The sequence below is a fragment of the Coloeus monedula genome (assembly GCF_965178545.1).
Source record: "Coloeus monedula genome assembly, chromosome: 13".
NCBI lineage: Eukaryota > Metazoa > Chordata > Aves > Passeriformes > Corvidae > Coloeus > Coloeus monedula.
Genome location: NC_138793.1, coordinates 14,461,601 through 14,480,646, shown reverse-complemented (window position 1 = coordinate 14,480,646; position 19,046 = coordinate 14,461,601). Strand labels below are relative to the sequence as shown.

At 50.9% G+C, this 19,046-nt stretch overlaps 1 protein-coding gene across 1 annotated transcript in view; it reads left to right on the top strand.

Annotated features, from left to right (window-relative positions):
* Positions 1 to 1,450: 1,450 nt before the first annotated feature.
* CPNE2 (copine 2) overlaps positions 1,451 to 19,046 on the top strand; it is a 39,438-nt gene continuing 21,842 nt past the window's right edge. Inside the window, exons 1-4 of the mRNA XM_082290222.1 lie at positions 1,451 to 1,549; positions 7,117 to 7,313; positions 13,111 to 13,290; positions 16,347 to 16,421. Of these exons, the coding sequence (XP_082146348.1) occupies positions 7,146 to 7,313; positions 13,111 to 13,290; positions 16,347 to 16,421 (423 nt within the window). The 5' untranslated portion in view covers positions 1,451 to 1,549; positions 7,117 to 7,145. The remainder of the gene's footprint in view (positions 1,550 to 7,116; positions 7,314 to 13,110; positions 13,291 to 16,346; positions 16,422 to 19,046) is intronic.

Below are 19,046 nucleotides of genomic sequence, written 5' to 3'. Positions count from 1 at the left end.
ACATGGTGCATGGGATGGAGGGACCTGCACAGCTGCCTGCTGCTGGGGCTGTTCTGGCTGGCATGAGGTTAGGCTGACGTGCAGTGAGGTCCAAAAGCAGTTAAGGATATTTCTGATCACATAAATGATGATTTTTTCCTTCCCCTCTCACATGTGATAGATGGTGTTGGCTGGGAACAGGAATCCAATTAAGATTCAGAAAGCCAGCATTTTTGTTTTCAATAGCATAGAAAAGTGGTTAATAAGTTAAACAGCCTGTTGTATACATCGTGCAGAGTTAGAATGTGGGAGGTTCCCTGTGCACCTGTGAGGGAGCCCTGCTGGCTGCGTGTCCTCTGCAGCCCAGCCACCCTCCCCACAGCCCTGATCCTTCACATTCCATGGGGCCTGCCTTTAATTAAGTCCACTTTTCCCTCCAAATCCAGTTGTGAAACAGATCTATCCCCTCTCCTTGTGACAGCATGCCCAGTTTCATCTGGCTGCTGTAGATGGGGCAGGGAATTTTTAATACTGGAAGTTAAAATATGCCCCAAATCCTGAAAGTGCTCTGTCCCCGCTCCCTGCATCTCCTGGTTTGCTTGTTTGTCCCACCCGGCGCACGTGTCTGAAAAGAGCATCGCTGCCCTGGGGAGGTAGGAGATTTGTGTTTGGCGTTTCCCTCTTTGGGACAGAGGCTCCCACGGGTGCTGCCTGTGGCTGCTCCCGCAGGACTGAGCCTCCCACTCACCTGCAGAACGGGCAGCGTCCATTTCTGCCTGGGAACGCAGTGGGTGCAGAGCCCGCACACGAACCTTTTCCTTGGGTCTGCCTTGTAGGGCGGTTGTATGCAGGGTTTGATGTGATCGCCACGATTCACAGCGACATCACGATGTTTTCTGCCCTGAATCACAGATTTCCCTAAATTGAGCCCCAGAGGAAACTCGTAGTCAAGCGAGAACGTGCAATCCTTCTCTGCGCATCTGAGCCAAATGCGTGCGTGCCAGTGGAGACGGGAATGGGGTCGCTCTGTGCGGCTCGGCCCTCGCTGTGTGTCCTGAACGGAGGGAGCTGCTACGCTCTCACCTCGCCCTGCTCCTTATTTCCCCTTTCTGCTGTGTGAGCAGCACGCCTGGAAGGCACACATGGGTCTGGTGCATGGTGCGGGTGCGGGACGGCAGCAAGGCTGGGCTCTGCCTCCCGCACAGGCACCCCGGTGCAGTTGGCTGGTAGCAGCCGTCAGAGCCCCTCTGTTTTCTCTCCGGTTTTGAGGAAGGACTTTTTCCTGTGTTTTTGTTGGTTTTTTTTTCCCCCACGTTGTGGTTTTCTGAGCACACTCCCAGAACGCGCCCAGCCCCTGCAGCTGCTCCCGGCCCGTGTCACCAATGGTGCTGCCTCCGTGCCCACGTCACCGCGGGGTGTGCAGGAGCGGGTTTTGCTTTCGTTTGCCAGCCCGGAGCCCTCGGCTCTGTGACGCCAGCTGAGGATTGCAGAAACACCCTGAGAGCTCAGTGGCTCCGCTCTCTTCGGAGCACTTGTGTCTCCTGCTCTTGGGGCTCGTGATTTCTTGCCGGTAAGTGGGTTTAGATACTCTGGGGGGACATCTTCAGACTTCATCTGTAGAGGGTTGGAGAACAAATTTGATCTTTGCTCCCCGGTGACAGGGCAGGCTCTGCCCGAAGCTGCCTCCATGCTGGCAGCACATAAAGGTGTTCGGTGTTCCTCTCACATCCCTGGCTTGCTGAGATTTCCACTTTTGGTGTCTCTGTGGCTGTGTGCCCCTCTGAGGACCTGGGTCCATCCTCTGGTCCTGGAGCAGTGTCCAGGAAGCGGCCATGCCCCTGCTGCTGCAGAGAGACTGTCTTTCACCCCACAGGGATGCTGGCACAGGGGCTTTTGCCTTTCCCGGTGCCCTCCAGCAGCTCACCTGAGCTACAGGATGGCTGCTCGGGACAGAGCAGTCCCAGGTCCTTCCAGTTCCTGCTCAGATGGGAAAGCAGTCAGGGTGGCAAGTTTGATTGTCACAAGGGGACCCTTAGAATCATCATCAAGGCTGTGAGGTGGCTGTGAGGGGAGCAGGGATGCAGGGCAGGGGGGAGACTGTGTGGAGGAGTCACTCCTACCCTGGGGACCCTTCAGTGTGAGCCAGGCTCTTCAGTAATGCCACTGCCTCCTGGAGTCCAGCAGCTGCTGTGCCATGCGTGGGGATGGCAGAGAGGCTGCTGGAGTTGGTGGATTCATGCTTGACATCAGCAGTGGCTGTCTCAGCTCTGTATTGGGTACAGGAAAGTGCTTTGCAGTTGCTTTTCAGGTGATGATAATTTCAAAATGAGACGAGCCACTTTGGGGGCACTCCAGCTCTGGTGCCACAGGGTTTGCCTTGGAGTTTTCTTGCGATTTGTGACTCCCAGGGCACCTTGAGTGACTTCTCAGAGCTCTGCTGATCATCACCCCCTGGAGAAGCTTTGCTGGGTGCTGCCCATGTGCCAGTTGGTGCAGACACTTGGAGTTTCAGCAAGGTGGGCACTGCCCTCACTGGCACCAAACCTGCAAAGGTGGGTGAGAGCTTTTCTGGGGACAGCAGCAGTCTGAGAGGAGTTGGCCCTGTGGGTGGAGACGGCCCAAGCATGACATAGCTGTCACAGCAGTGGCCACCAGCGCTTGAGAGGGAATTTTGCAGCGCTGATGTGAAAAGCCCAGCTGTTGGCACAAGCAGCATTGTCTATTGTAGCCCATTAGGGACAGGTTCCATCAGGAAGGGTTCATTGGAGAAATCACTTAATTAGGTTGTCCTGGAACACTTTGTCCTTCTGTATCAGGTGCCAAAGTATCTCAGTACAGTCCCCTTGGCTTCCAGCAGGCAGGACTGTGGGACTTGTGCATCAGGCTGGAAACAAGAGCCCTCCCTGGGCATCTCCCTCTGCCGGGTTTACCCCAAATCTCTGTGAATTTGGGAACGTTTGAGTTCAGTCCCAGCTGTGCTGCCTATGCTGGGATGCTCAGAGGCAGTTTTCAGCCTTTTCCTGCCTCGTGGGAGAGATAGGGATTCTCTGATGGTAGCAGGTACCCAAGGAACATCTACAGGGATGTACCGAGCATCCCCTTCCTGCCTCCCAGCCTGCTCCCCTGGGGCAGAGGCACTTGCTGGGGTACTGGCAGCAAGGTGCTGTGTACATGACTAATTGCAGGTGTGTGCAGTAGGTAATGAGGCTGCTAAAAGAACCAGGTGCAAGCTGTGAATCCACTGAGTTGCCCGGGTGGGACTGAGAGACAAACATTTTTGCTTTGCAGAAGGATTCTGGAGATTACTCTGTTTGTTGGCAGGAAAGAGCACTGTGAGTTGCAGTGGTGTGGGGCGCTGCCTCAGGCTTCCACTGCAGTTCATCCCAACTTTTCCTGGCATCTCCAGCTCCATATGTCCTGTGTTTCAGCTTTTCTTCTGCTCTGGGCAATGAGCTTCTGTATCCTCACACTCCTCTCCTGCTTCAGTCTTCTGACAACCTGTTTTCACCTGCTCCTAATCCTCCCTCAGTACTGCTGCTCCGCCTCTGTGTCTCCACTGCCTGTGAGCTCAGATATGTGATTTATAACAACCCCAATTTACCTGTTCCATACTCCTCTCTCATTTTCACGTTCCTGAAAGGAATTTTGCTTCCACAATTGCAGTAGGCTGTAGTGGGACAGCCTTAGTGGGGAAACAGTCACAGGTGACTTTTGTGGGCTATTACAGAAGCCATGGATCATGCCAAAGAAGGAACTCCTGTTCCCTGGGACGGACACAGCAGGATCTTGCATGGTATCCCTGCTGGGTGTCGGTACTTCTGGGGCTGTTTCAAATATGCCTGGAATTGGCTATGAAAAGAAATGATTTCTTTCATGAGAGAAGACCACTGAATTTAGAGCACTATTAAGATTTTAAAAAAACCCAAGATGTTTCACATAAAGCACAGCTTTATTTTTTCCCCTCTGTTTTTTCTTGTTTATGCTTAAAACAGAGCTTTAGCATGACCCGAGGAACTGCTGCTCATGAGGCTGCTCTTCTGCAGAGGGAAAGGGGACCTCTTCAGTCACAAGTTAATTTGCAAAACAGATATCTCCTTCCCCTCCTTCCCTTTTGGTTAAGAGAGGAAGTAAAGGTCCGAGGTTTTTCTGCTGACCTTTTTTACACTTTGTAAAAGTGCTTTGGCAATCTGCTGTAGTGCTGGGTTGCCATGGGATGAGACTCTGCTCTGGGACTGCTAGATGTTCTTAGGGTTCTTAGGTTCCTCAGGGTAGCCCCAGGGCTTGTGTGCACCCCCAGCCAGCAAAACCCTGCTCTGTGGGATGTTGTGGACATGGAACAGCTTGGAAATGACCAAGCCATGGAGGAAAAAGTACTTGAAAGTTATAAACACAAAGATGTTCTGTTCAGAAGGTCCTGGAAACTGGAGCCCAAACAGGCTTTGGTGACTGTGTCCCTCCATTCTGGTCCTGCTCTTGTGACACCTCTTGATAGCAGGGGTGACCATGGGGCAGTCAAACCTTCAGGTGTGTCCCTGAGACCTCTCATTGGTAACCTGGCCGTGTTTTGGTGGGTGAGCACGTGTCTGGGTGCTTGGCACGGAGCCGGCAGCTGGGATAGTACCTCAGGAGAATATTTGGCTGCAGACGCTGAGCAAGTCACAGGACTTTGTTAAGGGCAGTGATTGTGGGGAGAGGAGAACAAAAATGGGAGGAGAGACTGGAATACAGATGATGGTGTGCTGACTCTTTTGGTGCCAGCCCAAATACCCCCTGAATTTAAAGCTTTTGTGGGGTGTTAGAATGGTGCTGGCTCGCTGATGGTACCTCAGATGTGAGGCCTCTGAGCTGTGGGGACCCGTGGCTGCTGCTGAGGCAGCAAGGGCTGAACCCGCACGTGGCCCTGTGGAAGGTGCTGGATCCATGCAGGTGCAGCAAGAGGACGGTGCTGGATCTGTGCCAGTGCAGTGGCAGGAGAGGTGGCTTTCCAGTGTTTGCTCTGGCTGGTGCTGGCCATCTCCTCATCCCAGTGCCTGTCCTGGGGAGCTGGACAGTCCGAGCTCAGGGGCTGGAGCATGGGTGACGTGCTGTACACCAAGAGGATGTTTTGGTGTCTGCCAGCCCTGGGAAAAAAGGTTTTTCCACTGAGTCACTTGCTGCCTCTGCTTTTTATGAGACAGCACTGAGATCTGGGGGAAGGGGAGATGGAAAAACCCAGCCCAGATCTCCCTGCTCGGGCAGGACCAGGCCCATGCCAGCACAGCTGCCCCGTGTTTGCTTTTCAGAGGGAGCAGCAGACAGGCAGCAGCATAAATAGAACAGGCTTGGCTATTTTAAGACATTGATTACATGATCTGTGCATTAAAGAAAAATAATTAAGTAAAATCTTCACTTCAGCTGCAGCTGGCAACATGGGCTTGGGTAGAGCAGAGGCAGGGACAGGCACCTTGGAGCTGGTCCCCCAGCCACAGTGGATGAGCCATGAGGACTTTTACTTCTCCATGTGTTCCTCCTTGATGCTGTGGTACATGGAAGGTTGTCCCCATGTGCCACCGTTTTGGTGTCACACTGGCACCGTTCTGGCGTTGTGCTGCTGTGTGCAGGGAGTGATGGCACGAGACAGGCTTGGGCCAGGCAAGGGGGAGCCACACTTGGGAAAGGGACTGTTTTGGTGATGTACAGGAGTGTGTGCAGCCAGGGATGGGGATTTCTTTCTTCTGGAGAAGTTTCTGGGTTCTTAGGGAACTGGGATGTTTGTACCACTCTCTCCCCAAGCAGCGGGCTGGGATGAAGAGCTTGTGTTTACTGGTGGGGGTTAAAGCCAGGCTTGTTTCTGGTGACTTAGTGCCAAGCAGAGATCTTGGCAGGCAGGAGAGGAGGGCTCCATGCCTTGGAAGCTGGAGCTGTTTTCTGCTCAGAATTCATTGCAGCAGGGCTGAGCACTCAGGAGAGCCGGTGGTGAGCCCGGAGCTCCCTCTCCCACAGCCCTGCCGGGATCACCCTATCCCTGCCCTCCGTCCCCATTCCAGCTTGGAAGCTGAGCTGCAAGGGAAAAGGGCAGCAGCCAAGCTCCCGGCAGCACAAGGGCTTGTAAATACTCATACCCAGGCAAAACAAATAGATAATATTAATTGGGGTTTCAATGCCAAACAGAAGCAGATGGTTTATCAAGGTGGAAGAAGGCAATGTTCAGGGCTTTCAGATAAAGTGGATGAGCCAGGAGCCACTCTTGAAAAAGAAGACAAAAGGTATTAAAGCAGCTGCTGGAAGAGCTCACTCTCCACTAGCAACCACAGCCACAAAGGCTTGTTAGTATAAATTAATCTGAAAATGCTTTTTCTTCTCTTTTTTTCTTCCCTTTCTTCTCCATGGAACACCACTGGTAGTTTGTGACAAGTAAGATGTACATCAGAAGTCAAGACTGTCCCGCAGGAAGGGGTTTTGCACTAATAATGGTATAAAATGCATTTATCTCTGCAAAATGGCTTTGGTAGCAGACTTTTGATAAGATTTTAAATGGATTTTTAGTTAGGGCCCTGTAAATCGTGCTGCAGGTCATGCAGTGGTTGTCACATTTGCCTTATGCTTCTCGTCACTTTTTAACTGCTGCCAGAGCCACAGTTCTCTGCTGGCCTGGGAAGCAGAGTGGAGATGAGGCTGATCGAGGGTTGGAGCTGCCCTGCAGCACACTCACCCTCACAGTCTCACCCCCTTCCCTATGATGATTTGCAGGGCAGAGCTCAAGTTTGCCCCTTGTAGCTTAGGTCCGTGGTCTGTTGCTTGGGGACAGCCAGACAGTAATCAGGTTTGTGCTGAAAGATGCTGTGGAAATGTGAATCCTCACCACAAACAAAAGCCCAGCATGCTGGAAGAAGCGGTTGGGGAGTCCCCTTTCCCTTGAGGGGATAAGCAGAAGATGCTACCTTTCCTTGAAAATCTGTTATTTATGGAGCAAACTCACAGCAGGTCGTGGGTACTCTGCTGGGAGATGGAGCCAGGAAAGCCTCATGGCTTAGATCATGTGTGTAACTTAGAGCAAGAGGCTCTGCCTGTGGCCACTCTGTGGCCAGCTCAGCAGTCCTGACAGAATGTTTGCTGCCTCCCAGCACTGAGGTTTGTCCCTGTCCTCCTGTCCCACAGACTGCCTGGAGCTGCTGCCACCGGGGCCCATGGCGTACACCATGACTCCCACGACAGCGGGGCCCATCGGCTCCCAGTACTGCGTCTGCAAAGTCGAGTTGTCCATCTGCGGCCAAAACCTTCTGGACAGGGATGTCACTTCCAAATCCGACCCCTTCTGTGTCCTCTTCATGGAAGTCAACGGGAAGTGGGTGGAGGTAAGTCCTGATGTTGTGTGGATTTACTCCTCCTGTGGTTTGCTTGTGCTGTGTCCTTCTCTCTGTGCTCGTTCCTCCCTGAGCAGAAGTGGAAGCTTTTCTGGTGCTCCTGAGGCTGTGTGTGGCACCACTGTGTAAATTCTTCTGTGTCACAACTGGTTTTTCCCCCATCAGTGCTTTCTGCTTTGTGCTGGGTAAATTTTACTGCAAATTCTTTTATACCTGCAGCTGGTAGCTGGTCTGGGAGGGAACAGGGTAGGCAGAGTATGGATGTGTGATGGAGACAGGCACCCACGTTGGGTGCAGCAGAAAATGAGCATAAATGGGCTCTAAGTTACACATGTGATTTAAAATCATGTAAACCAAACAAAAATTTTCCCAGTTCCAGGGAAATTAGGTGGTCTCATTTTTTCAGGTACTTGGCCAAGGAGCCGGTGAATCACCAGCACCACCTCAAGTGTCCAGCAGCTGATCTCACATTCAGGGGAAAACCTCACCTTGCCATGGTCTGCAATTAACTTTTTTCAACAGCCTGGATGAGACTAATGAGCTTTTCAACCTTGATAGGTGTCATCTCTGACCTAATTCTGCTTTTCAGGAATTTCTATTTCTGTCAGTAATGTCTCAGTCCAGCAGTTTTGATCCTGAAGCTTCCTTTGCAATACAAACATGTGGTGCTTTTAGGTTTTTGGTTTTTTTTTTCTTTTCCTCTGCTATTTTTAGCTTATTTTTAATTGGCATGGTAGGCACTGGACGTGAACCTTGGGTGGCAGCTTGCTCAGTGGTCTGCTGCCATGGTGTCAGCAGAGGTGGAATGGGCTGGCAAGGGGTGTTGGTGTGAACTGGCTCTGGTCAGTAGCACCTCAGGGACACCATTGGGATCGAGATCCCCCAGCATTCCCACGTGGCAGGGGTGGTGTGTGGGTTTGGGTCGTGGCTGGGTGCCGGGCAGGGTCAGGAGAGGTGGGATTGCCCGTGCGATCCTCGCTGAATGGGATGTTTGATGGACTTTTGGCAACTCATGCTATGTGGTTCAGAGCTACTCCATTGCTCTGCGTGGATTTTGGCCACACAGATGTGCCCCTTGCCCTAAGATGAACCTCTCCTGTCTGAAAGTTATGGCCTTAATAACACAGCTGAAGTGTAGGGGATGGATGAGGACAGAATAAGTTCATTGGTGTGAACCCATCTCACCCCACTGCCCCTTGGTCCTCCACACCAGATTAGGGACACGTCCCAAGCTTTGGACCTGGTTTGGATGGTGGGTCTCCTCCCTTGGCACCAGCCCTGGTGCTGGTCCTGAGCTGGATGGTGGAGCTGTGGCACCAGCTGATGCCAGCAGGAAGACTTCTGCTCGCTGTTCTTTCTAGCTGTCACATTTGTTCCCAAATACAATTATTTGTCTCTCTGAGCTTAATAGGAATTAAAAAATCTCTGTGAATCAGCCTTGGAGGGGTGGGGGAGGGGGGAGGGAGGGACAATAAACCACAGGCTGGGAAGTGAAGATGGTTGATGTTTAAATGTTCTGCCTGGTGATGTCATCTCGCAGAAGCCATGAAAGAGTTGACCTGTGGCACCAGGAACAGGGACATGGGACACATGACTCAGCCCTGTAGCTGCCTTTGTGCCCCTGAGTCATCCAGGCTGTCCTGCACCTTCAGCATGAACTTCCCCTGACACTTCAGACACCATCTCCCTGTGTTGGAGCATGAGGCACCTCCATGTGCTGGGGATGCTTGAAGGTCTCCAGCCAACCTCTGTTTGAATACTGGAAAACTCTCCAGCTGCATTCACTGAACACAAGGGCAATTGCTGGAGATGATTTCCTGGTTTTGTGCTTGATTTGCAGAATCATGGAATCGTGGAGTGGTTTCTGTTGGAAGGGACCTTAAAGATCACCTTGTTCCTCCCCCCCCCACCATGGCCCTTGCTTGAAGCCACATCCAACCTGGCCTTGAACACTTCCAGGGATGGGGCAGCCACAGCTTCTCTGGACAGCCTGTGCCAGGGCCTCACCACCCTCACAGGGAAGAATTTCTTCCAAATATCTAACCTAACCCTGCCCTCTGTCAGTGTGAAGCCATTCCCCCTTGCCCTGTCACTCCATGCCCTTGTCCAAAGTCCCTCTCCAGCTCTCTTCTAGCCCTTTCAGGTATTCTAAGGTCTCCCTTGAGCCTTCTGTCTTCCAGGCTGAACAATCCCAAGGCTCTCAGCCTTTTCTCACAGGAGAGGCACTCCATCCCTCTAATTGTCTTTGTGGCCCTTTGAGGCTCTTATCCAAACAGATTTCTTTAATTAGCCTGGCTGCCTCTTAAAAACCCTTGTGCTTTTCTGCTTTTGGGTGGCAAAGGCACCTCTGTTCTTTGCAGGGACTGAAGATCCATAAGCACTGGGGTGGAGGGGATGGCAGGAGCTGATGGCAGGTGAGGGATGGTGTGTGAAGAGGCCTCGTCTGTGATGGTCCCCAGCAAGGTGACTTGTGCTCACCAAACCAAAGATCAAACCTTGTGCAGCTGTCAGCTGGGGTTTGGGATATTGTTGTGCTTCACACTGGCACTAGGCAGGAGATAGAACTGTTGAATCTGGGTGTTGAAGAAGCCCCATCACTCCCAAGGTTACCTCAAGCTGGCTGGAGTTTTCATACCCTTCTTTCAGCCACCTCTTCCAGAATGGAGTTGGAGATGGGACCTCATGTTATCTCCTTCAGACTGGGGTCTGGGTGTGAAAGGACTGATTTCCCTTGGTCCCTGGCTTCCAGTAGTTCAAAGAACATGGAAGGACCTGAAGTCCATCTCTGCTGCCTGTGCAGTCTCCTCTCCTGGGCCTGAAGGGGGATTTGTGTGCGTTGTGCTGCTGAAATAAAGCAGAGCTGTGGATGCCCTCTGCTCCTGGTCCACAGCATCCCTGAGCAGATGCTTGGCTCCTTCGGTACGGGATGGCAGCAGAGAGGGGAGGATCTGTGTGAAGCTGTGTGGCCCTGGCCAGCTCACAGCCCACTGGTGTTGATGGGTTTGATTCCCCGGAGTGCAGCAGGTGGCTATTCTGGGAAGACAGCATTTACTTTAGTCGTTTCTTGGCAATTAAGACAGACTAAGCGAGCAATTTCAAAAAAACCCTGCGATCGTTGGGTGTATATATAGCAAACTCACCACATTTCCACTGAACCCCTCCAAAACCTGCCTTCTGTGCTGAATTAGTTTCTTTGGGACTAAGGTATGTGTTTGCTTTTTTTTTTTTTTTTTTTTTTTTGGTTTTTTTTTGGAGGCTTTTTCCTGCTCTGCTTATTCCTGGCTCAGTAGCTCTGGCAGACATCCCACCATCCCACAGCCTGGTGCTGCCCAGGGATGCCAGCACAGGAGCTGCTTTCCAGAGAGGTCTTGCCCTGGGATCTGGGATGCACAGGCAGCTCAGCCTTGCCCAGGACTGGGTGTCCTGGCTGCAAGACAAGGTGGAATGCCAAACAGGGCCATGGCATTGATGCCTTAGGTTTTAATGTTTATATTTTTCAAATTCTATACTGCTTAGTGTTAACTCTGAAGTTTCTTGTAGCCTGTTAATTTCTGCTCTCTCATGCTAGGTAGACATAACAAAGCCTCTCCAGGCCTGCTCTCCAAGGACACTCAGACCGTCCTAATATAAACCAAAGAGCCTCTAAGGGGGGCAGCTGGAGGGGAAATTACATGATTAAACTGAAGCTTTAATTGGAGAATTAACCCTGATATGCAAATGAACCAAACCTATAAAAGTGTGAAGAACTCGTGACCTGTTGTCCATCTTGGGGTCCATCTTGGCAATAGCCTCTGGCTCCTCAGGGGTACCTTTGAAGGCTTTTCAAATAAATACCTACTTTTATTCCTTTACTCCTGTCTAGTCTCTGTTTCTAGGAGGCCTCTTAAGGCATCAGCATGGCCAGAGGCTTCATGCTGTCCCACAGAGAGATGGGATGGTCTTTCCAGACACTGAGGGCAGCAGCTTTTGATAAAATCACACTGGACAGTGCCTGTGTTTCCTTGTTTTAATAGTCCATGTTACCATATCCTGGGATAACAGGGTGATGTGGCAAAATGCCAGTTCTGTCATGACAGCTTCCACTGGACCAGGTTACTCAGAGTCGCATCCAACCCGGCCTTGAACACTTCCAGGGATGAGGCAACCACAACTTCTCTGGACAACCTGTGCCAGTGACTCACCACCCTCACAGGCGAGAATTTCTTCAGAATATCTAATCTAAACCTGCCCTTTGTCAGTTTGAAGCCATTCCCCCTTGTCCTGTCACTCCAGACCTTTGTCCAAATTCCCTCTCCAGATCTCTTGGACCCCTTTACATGCTGGAAGATTCTCAGAGGTCTCCCCAGAGCCTTATCTTCTCTGGGCTGAACACTGATATCAGTATGATACCAACTGTTGCTCTCCTAACAAAGCTCCTGCTTGCTTTGCATGCTGGAGGATTTTTCCCCCCAGCTGTGGGTGTTTCTTGTTCAGCTCCCAGGCTCTGCTGCCCAGGCCCTTCCTGCCCCTTGCAGCTTCATAAGGGTATTTTGTATGTTGGGCTCTAAACTTGTGCTGTTCTTATGCCTTTCAGGGTGTCTGGGGAGGAATATGGGTCCTGACATTAGAATTCAGACTCTCCTTGCCCAATGACTTCTGGAAGTAAATAGACCAGCTTTTCTCAGGCTCAGTGTCCCAGTTTTCCCAGTTTCTAACACTTTGGCCAAAACCATGGGAATTTGTGCAAGCTCATGACAGGATCCCAGCTGGTGCTGCCACCCTTCCCAGCCCTCCTGCAGTGTGAGTTATGGGGTTTTGGAGGACCATTCCATTACTGGAGGGCAGTATTCTGGGATCTCTGTCATGACTGCCCTCAGGATTTGGTTTTTTTTGGCTCACACAAGGCTTTCTGTCCACCTGTGCCACGCAGTGTTGTAAACCCACACTTCCACCAGCTGTCTGCCAAGTTTCCTCTGCTCTTATCACTGCTCTTGGCCATGGGATGCTGCAGAGAGCCGTGGTGCTTCCCCTCTGACAGTGAGTTCCCCCCATGCCTTCCAGTTTCCATCATCCTCTCTGTGCCTGCCCTTCCAGTTCATCAGGGACATCACTGCTTCCAGCCTGCTCCCAATAGCTCGGAGTGACAATGCCTATTGAAGTTTTGTCTCTGAGCCCTCCCTGCCTCTTGTTTCTACTAATGCTTGATGAAATCTATGAAAAAGGGACTGCAGTGATGGTTTTTTATCTTTTTTTCTGTGGAAGGCCAACAAAGAAGAAACCACATGGATGTTTTGGTTTGAGGTCTAGAGCGAAATGCTATAGAGTTGTGTTCTGGCTCATCACACTTCTTGTTTTGCTTGTCCTTGTTGCTGGCTGCACAACCTGGAAGAAACAAGTTTGGCACTAGAGCTGTGAGGGTCTGGTTGAGGATCAGAGGTGTGTGAGAGCCTCAGCTCCTGGGAGAACAGGACTTAGAAGCAAATGAAGCAATTCTGGCTTCAGTAATCCTCAAATCCCTGCCAAACCCTGGCTGGGTGAGTGCTTCCATCCTGGCTGTTGGATGGGGTGGGTTGTCCAGCCCTGTGTACCCATCCTCGGGAGGCAGCTCTGCATGACGTGCCATTGTGTGTTTAGATGGGTCCCAGCTTGTGCAGCTGGGTGTCACAGCCTGTGTTCAGGGACAGCACTGCTGAGGGCCTGGCCTGCTCGTTCTGATGGTCACCACTGGGTTTCTGGGTGGCTCTGGCTGAATTCAGTTTCAGTTACAAAGCTGTGATGCACTTGCCTAAATGCCTCTTTTTCTTTGCAGCTGGACCGGACAGAGACAGCTGTGAACAACCTCAACCCAGCTTTTGCCAAGAAGTTCATCATTGACTACCACTTTGAAGAAGTGCAGAAGCTCAAGTTTGCCCTGTTTGACCAGGACAAGTCGAGCACGCAGCTGTATGAGCATGACTTCTTGGGCGAGTTCTCCTGCACGCTGGGCACGGTGAGTCTGAGGTCTCTGCAGCAAAGGGACCCCGAAACACATCACCCAGAGTGATGCGGGGAGACTGCAGCTGCTCTTCTTACCTCGTGCAAAGTTTTCTGGCTCCTTCCTGGAAATACAGATTTAATTCACTTGTCACACTTCAGCTATTGAGGTTGAACTGTTCCACATCAGGGCCACTCTCTATTTGTTCAAGTCTAAGGTAATCACAGTGTGGGTCTCTCCTGGTGCTGGCAAAGAGGCATCAGCTGGGGGCTTTTGGAAGTATCTCTATCACACCATGGGTTATAGTAAGGACCCTGATGACCAGTTGGATTTGGGCTTGGGAAACTTCCAGATATTTAAACTTCCAGATATTATCATGACAAAAGTTAGTCTGCCTTTCTATCTCAGTTTGGTTTTTCTCTTTCTGACAGTTTTGTCCATTGTTGTTGTGTAGTAAAACATCCCTCCTGCCTGAGCATGTTGGTGCTGGAATGTGTCTTCTGCTTTTCCTGTGGAAAAGCTTTCGGGACACAATGCATTTTATAAGTTTTGGAAGGTCTTTTCATTCACGAGCCCAGACCCTGTTAGAAGCTGGCGGCTACATTCTCCAAATGTCTTTGTCCTCTGGCTCAGAAGCAGGGAAGGAGGAGGATTTTTTCCATCTTTTTGCAGCATCTGGCAGCTGAGGGCTGCTGTGGTACCTAGCACAAATGCAGAGGCTGGGAGAAACTGCTTGTGTTGTGCTCAGTGCTGGGATGGGGAGGAAGGAGGGACTGTAATAGATGGGTCAGCCTGGGGAGCCAGCCCGGGGTGCTCAGGGAGGCTCATGAACACAATTGCTTTGTTACACAGACTGCAGCATGGCAGGCAGGACCAGGGACTTTACCACTGCCAGCTCAAGAGCTTGACATGTTGGAAGAGCACTGACATTTACAGAGTTTGAAGTTTAAAGGCTGGAGTTTTGGAAGTGCTCTGTGATGACCTAATTCTGCTCCTGCAGAAGTTAAGAGACAGTGCAGGCAATAGCTCTGGCCTATGTTCAGTGGTTCAGCCCAAACCTATCCTTTAGCATTCATTCTGCTGTTAGTTACACATCCAGCTCCAGTGTGGGGTAGATCAGCAAGGGCTGCTTGTGAAGATCATAGCCATGGTGGAAGCTGCAAGCAGAGGATTCACGGACAGAAGGAAACAGAGCTGAAACCTTGCTGTTCGTGAATGTGGCTCTGCAGCAGTCCAGGGCTCTGCGGGCCCATGTTGGAGAAGAACATTATCCGTATGCAGTGGGGAGGCAGGTGGAAGTGTCTGAACCATCTCCTCCTGCTTGTTGGGTTTCCCAGATGATCTCAACCCTTCTGGTGCTTGGGAAGGTGATTATATCAGAGATGAGCCTGGACAGACCCTCCTGGGTTGTGGTAATGCCAGGGATGGGCAGCTGTTGGCAGGTCTCACATCTGGGGGATCTCTCAGAACAGCTGATGGTTTTGCCATGGTGGCATCGCTGTCTGCTGTGTCTTTGGGCACAGCTGGTAGGCTTAGTCTGTCAGAAAGAAGATAGCTTGGAACTCTGCAACCTTGCACCAGTATTTTCACTCTGCAAAAGAGAACTTGACCTGTGCCCAGTTTTTGCAGCAGTTCCCATGTCAGCTTCTTGGTGACTTTTAGTGCACAACAAGACACCAGCTTGGAATGGAGGAATCTTTTCATTTCCCTTTTTTCCTTGAAATCCTGTTAGCCTTCTTTCCCTGTGGCCAGCATGGGCTTGCAGCACAGCCCAGTTGTAGAGCAGAGGTGGACTGGAGGGGTGGCACGAGTGCAAGGATGAGGAGAGGGGTGAAGTGAAGCGGATGGGGGCTTGTGGGTTCAGCCACCCTGCTGTGGGTTTCCTGCTCTGGGTTTCCTGATAGCTGGAATTTGCCTGGTGAGATGTTTCCATAAGGTCTCAGAAGAGGAGAGCAGCTGTGGGCAGCAGCAACTGCCCAGTAAGAATCTGACTTTTCAGTTCTGAGTTTGCATCAGAGCTCTGTCAGATTAGCTGGATTGCTTAGTGCAGCTAATGAGGGCTGTAGTAGGATTTAAAAGGACAGTTGGATCATTCCCAGGCCTGTAATGACCTCTGTGGCCAAAGGAAATGTAGCAGGGATTAGACTCCAGGCTGGAGGGTGTCCATGATTCCTGCTAGAATTGTGAGGAGGTTTGTCCTGCCTGTACACGGTGTGGCACAGAGATCTGGTTACACTGGCTGGTGATTCCTGTCGATCAAAAGCTCTGGGACTTGGCTCTCTCCTCAGAAATGGAAAGGCATTTTGCTTTGAAATTGCAGGAATCACAGGATCACAGAATGGTTTGGGTTGAAAGGGACCTTTAAAGCTCATCTAGTCTCGAAGGGGACCCACTAGATGTGGGATCAGGGCACAGGTAGTTCCAGCAGGTTGCTGGATCTCCATGTGGGTGTCTGCACCTCATAAGGAAAAACGACAGGTTCCTCAGATCTGAAGGAGACTGAAACTCACTGAGCTGGGAAGAATCTCAAGGGTTTAATTCATCTCCCAATTTATTCTGTCTGTCCTGTTACAGACCAGAAGTGGAGGGGAGAACATGCCTTTGGGGCTGCTGACCCTGCACAGGGGGTCCAGAATGATGCTGGGGGAGAGCATCCAGCTTGTGATCAGGATCCACCCATGGAAACGTGTCCTGCAAGCCAGGTGCTGGCAGGGGTCATGTTAGAAATATGTAAAATGGGTTTGAGAGATTGAGTGCTGGTTTTTCTGGGAACAAATTGCAGTAGCTCAGTCTGTGTGAGGACCCACTGATCTCCTCCACTGGTCCCTGGGTTCAGTGGGCAGCAATGCTTCAGCCTCCTGTGCCATCACTTCTCTGCATTGTGCACCCCAAGGGCTGGGCTGTCAGTGGTGATATTCCCACTCTCACAGTCATCCCTGGATATTGGTGCCTTTCTTCTACTGTTGTGAATGCTTAATCTGAATTAATTAACATGAGCAATGATCAGTTGCTTATGAGTCTGCTTTTGATCACTTGTGCTATAATGGCTTTATTGTCTTTGGCTTCTCTAGATTGTCTCCAGCAAGAAAATAACACGGACTCTCCTTCTGGGGAATGGCAAGCCGGCTGGGAAGGGGATGATAACGGTAAGTTTGCTCCTCTGTGTTATCTCTGACTGTGTAAAGGTGGGTGGGGACAATGCAGGACACTTGCACAGGGTCCAGGAGATTGGGGTGTATCTCTTGAATATTTTTTGCTTTAATTCTTGTTTTCCTGGCCACTTTGGTCTGTTTGGAGGATGGTTTATTTGGGACAGGGACAATCTTGCCCAGTGTCTGTCTGGTGCTTAGCACTGCGAGTCTTCTGCTTCAGTCTCAGAAATAAAAAAGACCTCAGTCAGGAGAAGTACCAAGTAAATCTATGCTGCTGTTGTTTGTTATCTGGTACGAGGCGCCTGCTCAGATCTCCCTGGTGCAGTGGCAGGTAAGAGGGCTCATTCCTGTTCCAGGGATGGGTGATTTTGTTTGTAGGATGAGGATGTGCCATGGCAACAACTCTCATAGCAACAGCCACTGAGTCTGATGCAGACCCCTTCGGGCAGTGGCCTTCCTGCTGCGGATCTCTTAAGTGATGTTTTTTTTTAAAAAGAAGAGACTAAATTTAGGTGTGTTTCTGTTCTACCACAGCTCCCATTTTTTGGATCTCCTCTGTGTTACGGGTTTTGTGAGATGTGCAGCTGGGCTGCAAAGTTGTGGAAGGAAGGGCCAATAAGGAGTTAAACTTCTGTCAGGTTTAAAAGCACTGGAGAGGTTTAAAAGCCCAGGACATGGTGCATCTCCTCTGCTGTTCGCTTTAGAGGAAGGTATTTTTCTCTCTTAATTGCTGAAGTTAGTCTTTAAGTGCGAGGGAAAAGCTGCAGTGAGGTTTAGAAGCGGGGCCATTCCCAAGGCTCTCTACATCCCATCTGATGATTGAGTGGGAAGAGCTGGAAAAGTTTCCAGTCAAGTTCAAAGGTTACATGCTTTAGAAAAAGGAAAGTCCTGTTCTGTCACTAATGTGTCATGAAGCATCCAAGGGGCAGGGACATCTTCTTCATTTTGTACAACAGATACAATTTCCTGATCTGGGTTTTTTTGCCCTGGCCTGGACTAGGTGATGGCAACAGGGTCATGTGTGGTGGGCACCTTTCCTTGCTGCTTGGCATGGTGCTGGAGCACAGGCTATGGACACCACTGGAGGAGCAGGCTTCAGGGAGTTTGGAGCCAAAGCCTGACTTCCTTGCCCTCACTGCCTTCAGTTTTGCCCAACTATCCATTTTTTTAACTGAGATGCCACGCGGGTGAATGCGGCAGAATGGATGGATGAATCGGCTGAATGGATGGGACTGTGTGGGGTCCCTGAATTTGAAAAGATCCCAAAGCAAACCTCCATGTTTGTAGAAGTCAGTCCTAAAATCTTGCTGCACACCTCTTCTGGACATAGCGGAGGGGATGTTGTCATTGTCCATGCTGGCCAAGAGAAGATGCCACCAGCAACCTGTGGCAGGGTGGCACAAGGACATTCCTGGCTTGTCTGCACAGCCTGACTTTTACAGCCTACAGCCAGCCCTAAACTGCTGGACCCCAACTAGGTATGCTTTGTGGGGCTCAAGAAAGGGCAAATTTCATCTGCCTCCCTACAGCTCCTCTTCCTCCTGCTGGTTTTGGTGACTGCTTACACCCACCAGGGACTAAGTGGGAGAGAAAAGTAATACCATGGCATGGCAGTAGGGAACTTCTGTATGGAGCAGAGGGGAAAACTGGGGTTTTTATGCAGTGAATGGATCCTCTGAGGACCAAAGAGTTGTGTCCGCCTTGGGGAGGCCGGGGGGTTGTCCAGGACCTGTGGCTCATCCCCTCACCCAGCTGCCCAGGCAGATGCAAAAGCTGCATCTCTGCCTCCTCATCTCTGCCAGCTCCCCAGCTCTCCTAAGTGCCAATAACCCTCTGATTGCTCGTTCTGTAGAAAATTGTCCCCTGGAGTTCTGCAGGTTTTTCTAAAAGCCTTGGTGTAATGACACTGCATAACTTCAGTGCAGGACAGCCCCTTGTGAGAGCCAGCAACCAGCCATGCTTGGGACACTGTGCACAAGGACAGTGTCCATGCTGTGCTCCTGGCTGTTCTGGTGCTGGCTCCTGCCCTGGGAGAAGGAGGAGGCAGGTGGGAATGCTGGGGAACAGCTCAGCCCACCCCAAGAGATCAGAGGAAGGAGAGGTGGGGAGCAGATGCTTGGGCAGGAAAAAAAAGACAAGTGATTCAGAAAATGGCTTGTAATAAAAGTGAATAAAATGTGGGGTTTTGTTATAAACATTCCTTTAAAATACCAAGAGACTGATTAGACCATATTCCAGACAAAACTGGCCCACTGGGGGTTGGCAGCTGAAGCCCTTCTAGAGCACATGTGAATAAAGTCTCTTAAACTGAAGTGGTCTGGGCTGTGCTCCTGCCTGCTGCAGGTCCTCAGGAGCAATCATGGAATATTCATCCTTGGAGCTGCGTCATCAGGTAGTTTTGTGGAGATATGGCTCAAGTCCTGGGTTCCACCAGCACCTCCCCTAAGGGATGGGATGACTGTTTTTGCCATTCCCAGCCCAGAACGTGGAGGATGAGGTGGCACATCTTGCTGGCAAGGGTTTATATGGTTTTTCCTTCCTCTGGGCTCAGTCCTTGGAGGCTTCTCCGGGTCCTGAATGAGTCCTGGTGCAGAAAAGCCATGTGGGACCAAATCCAGA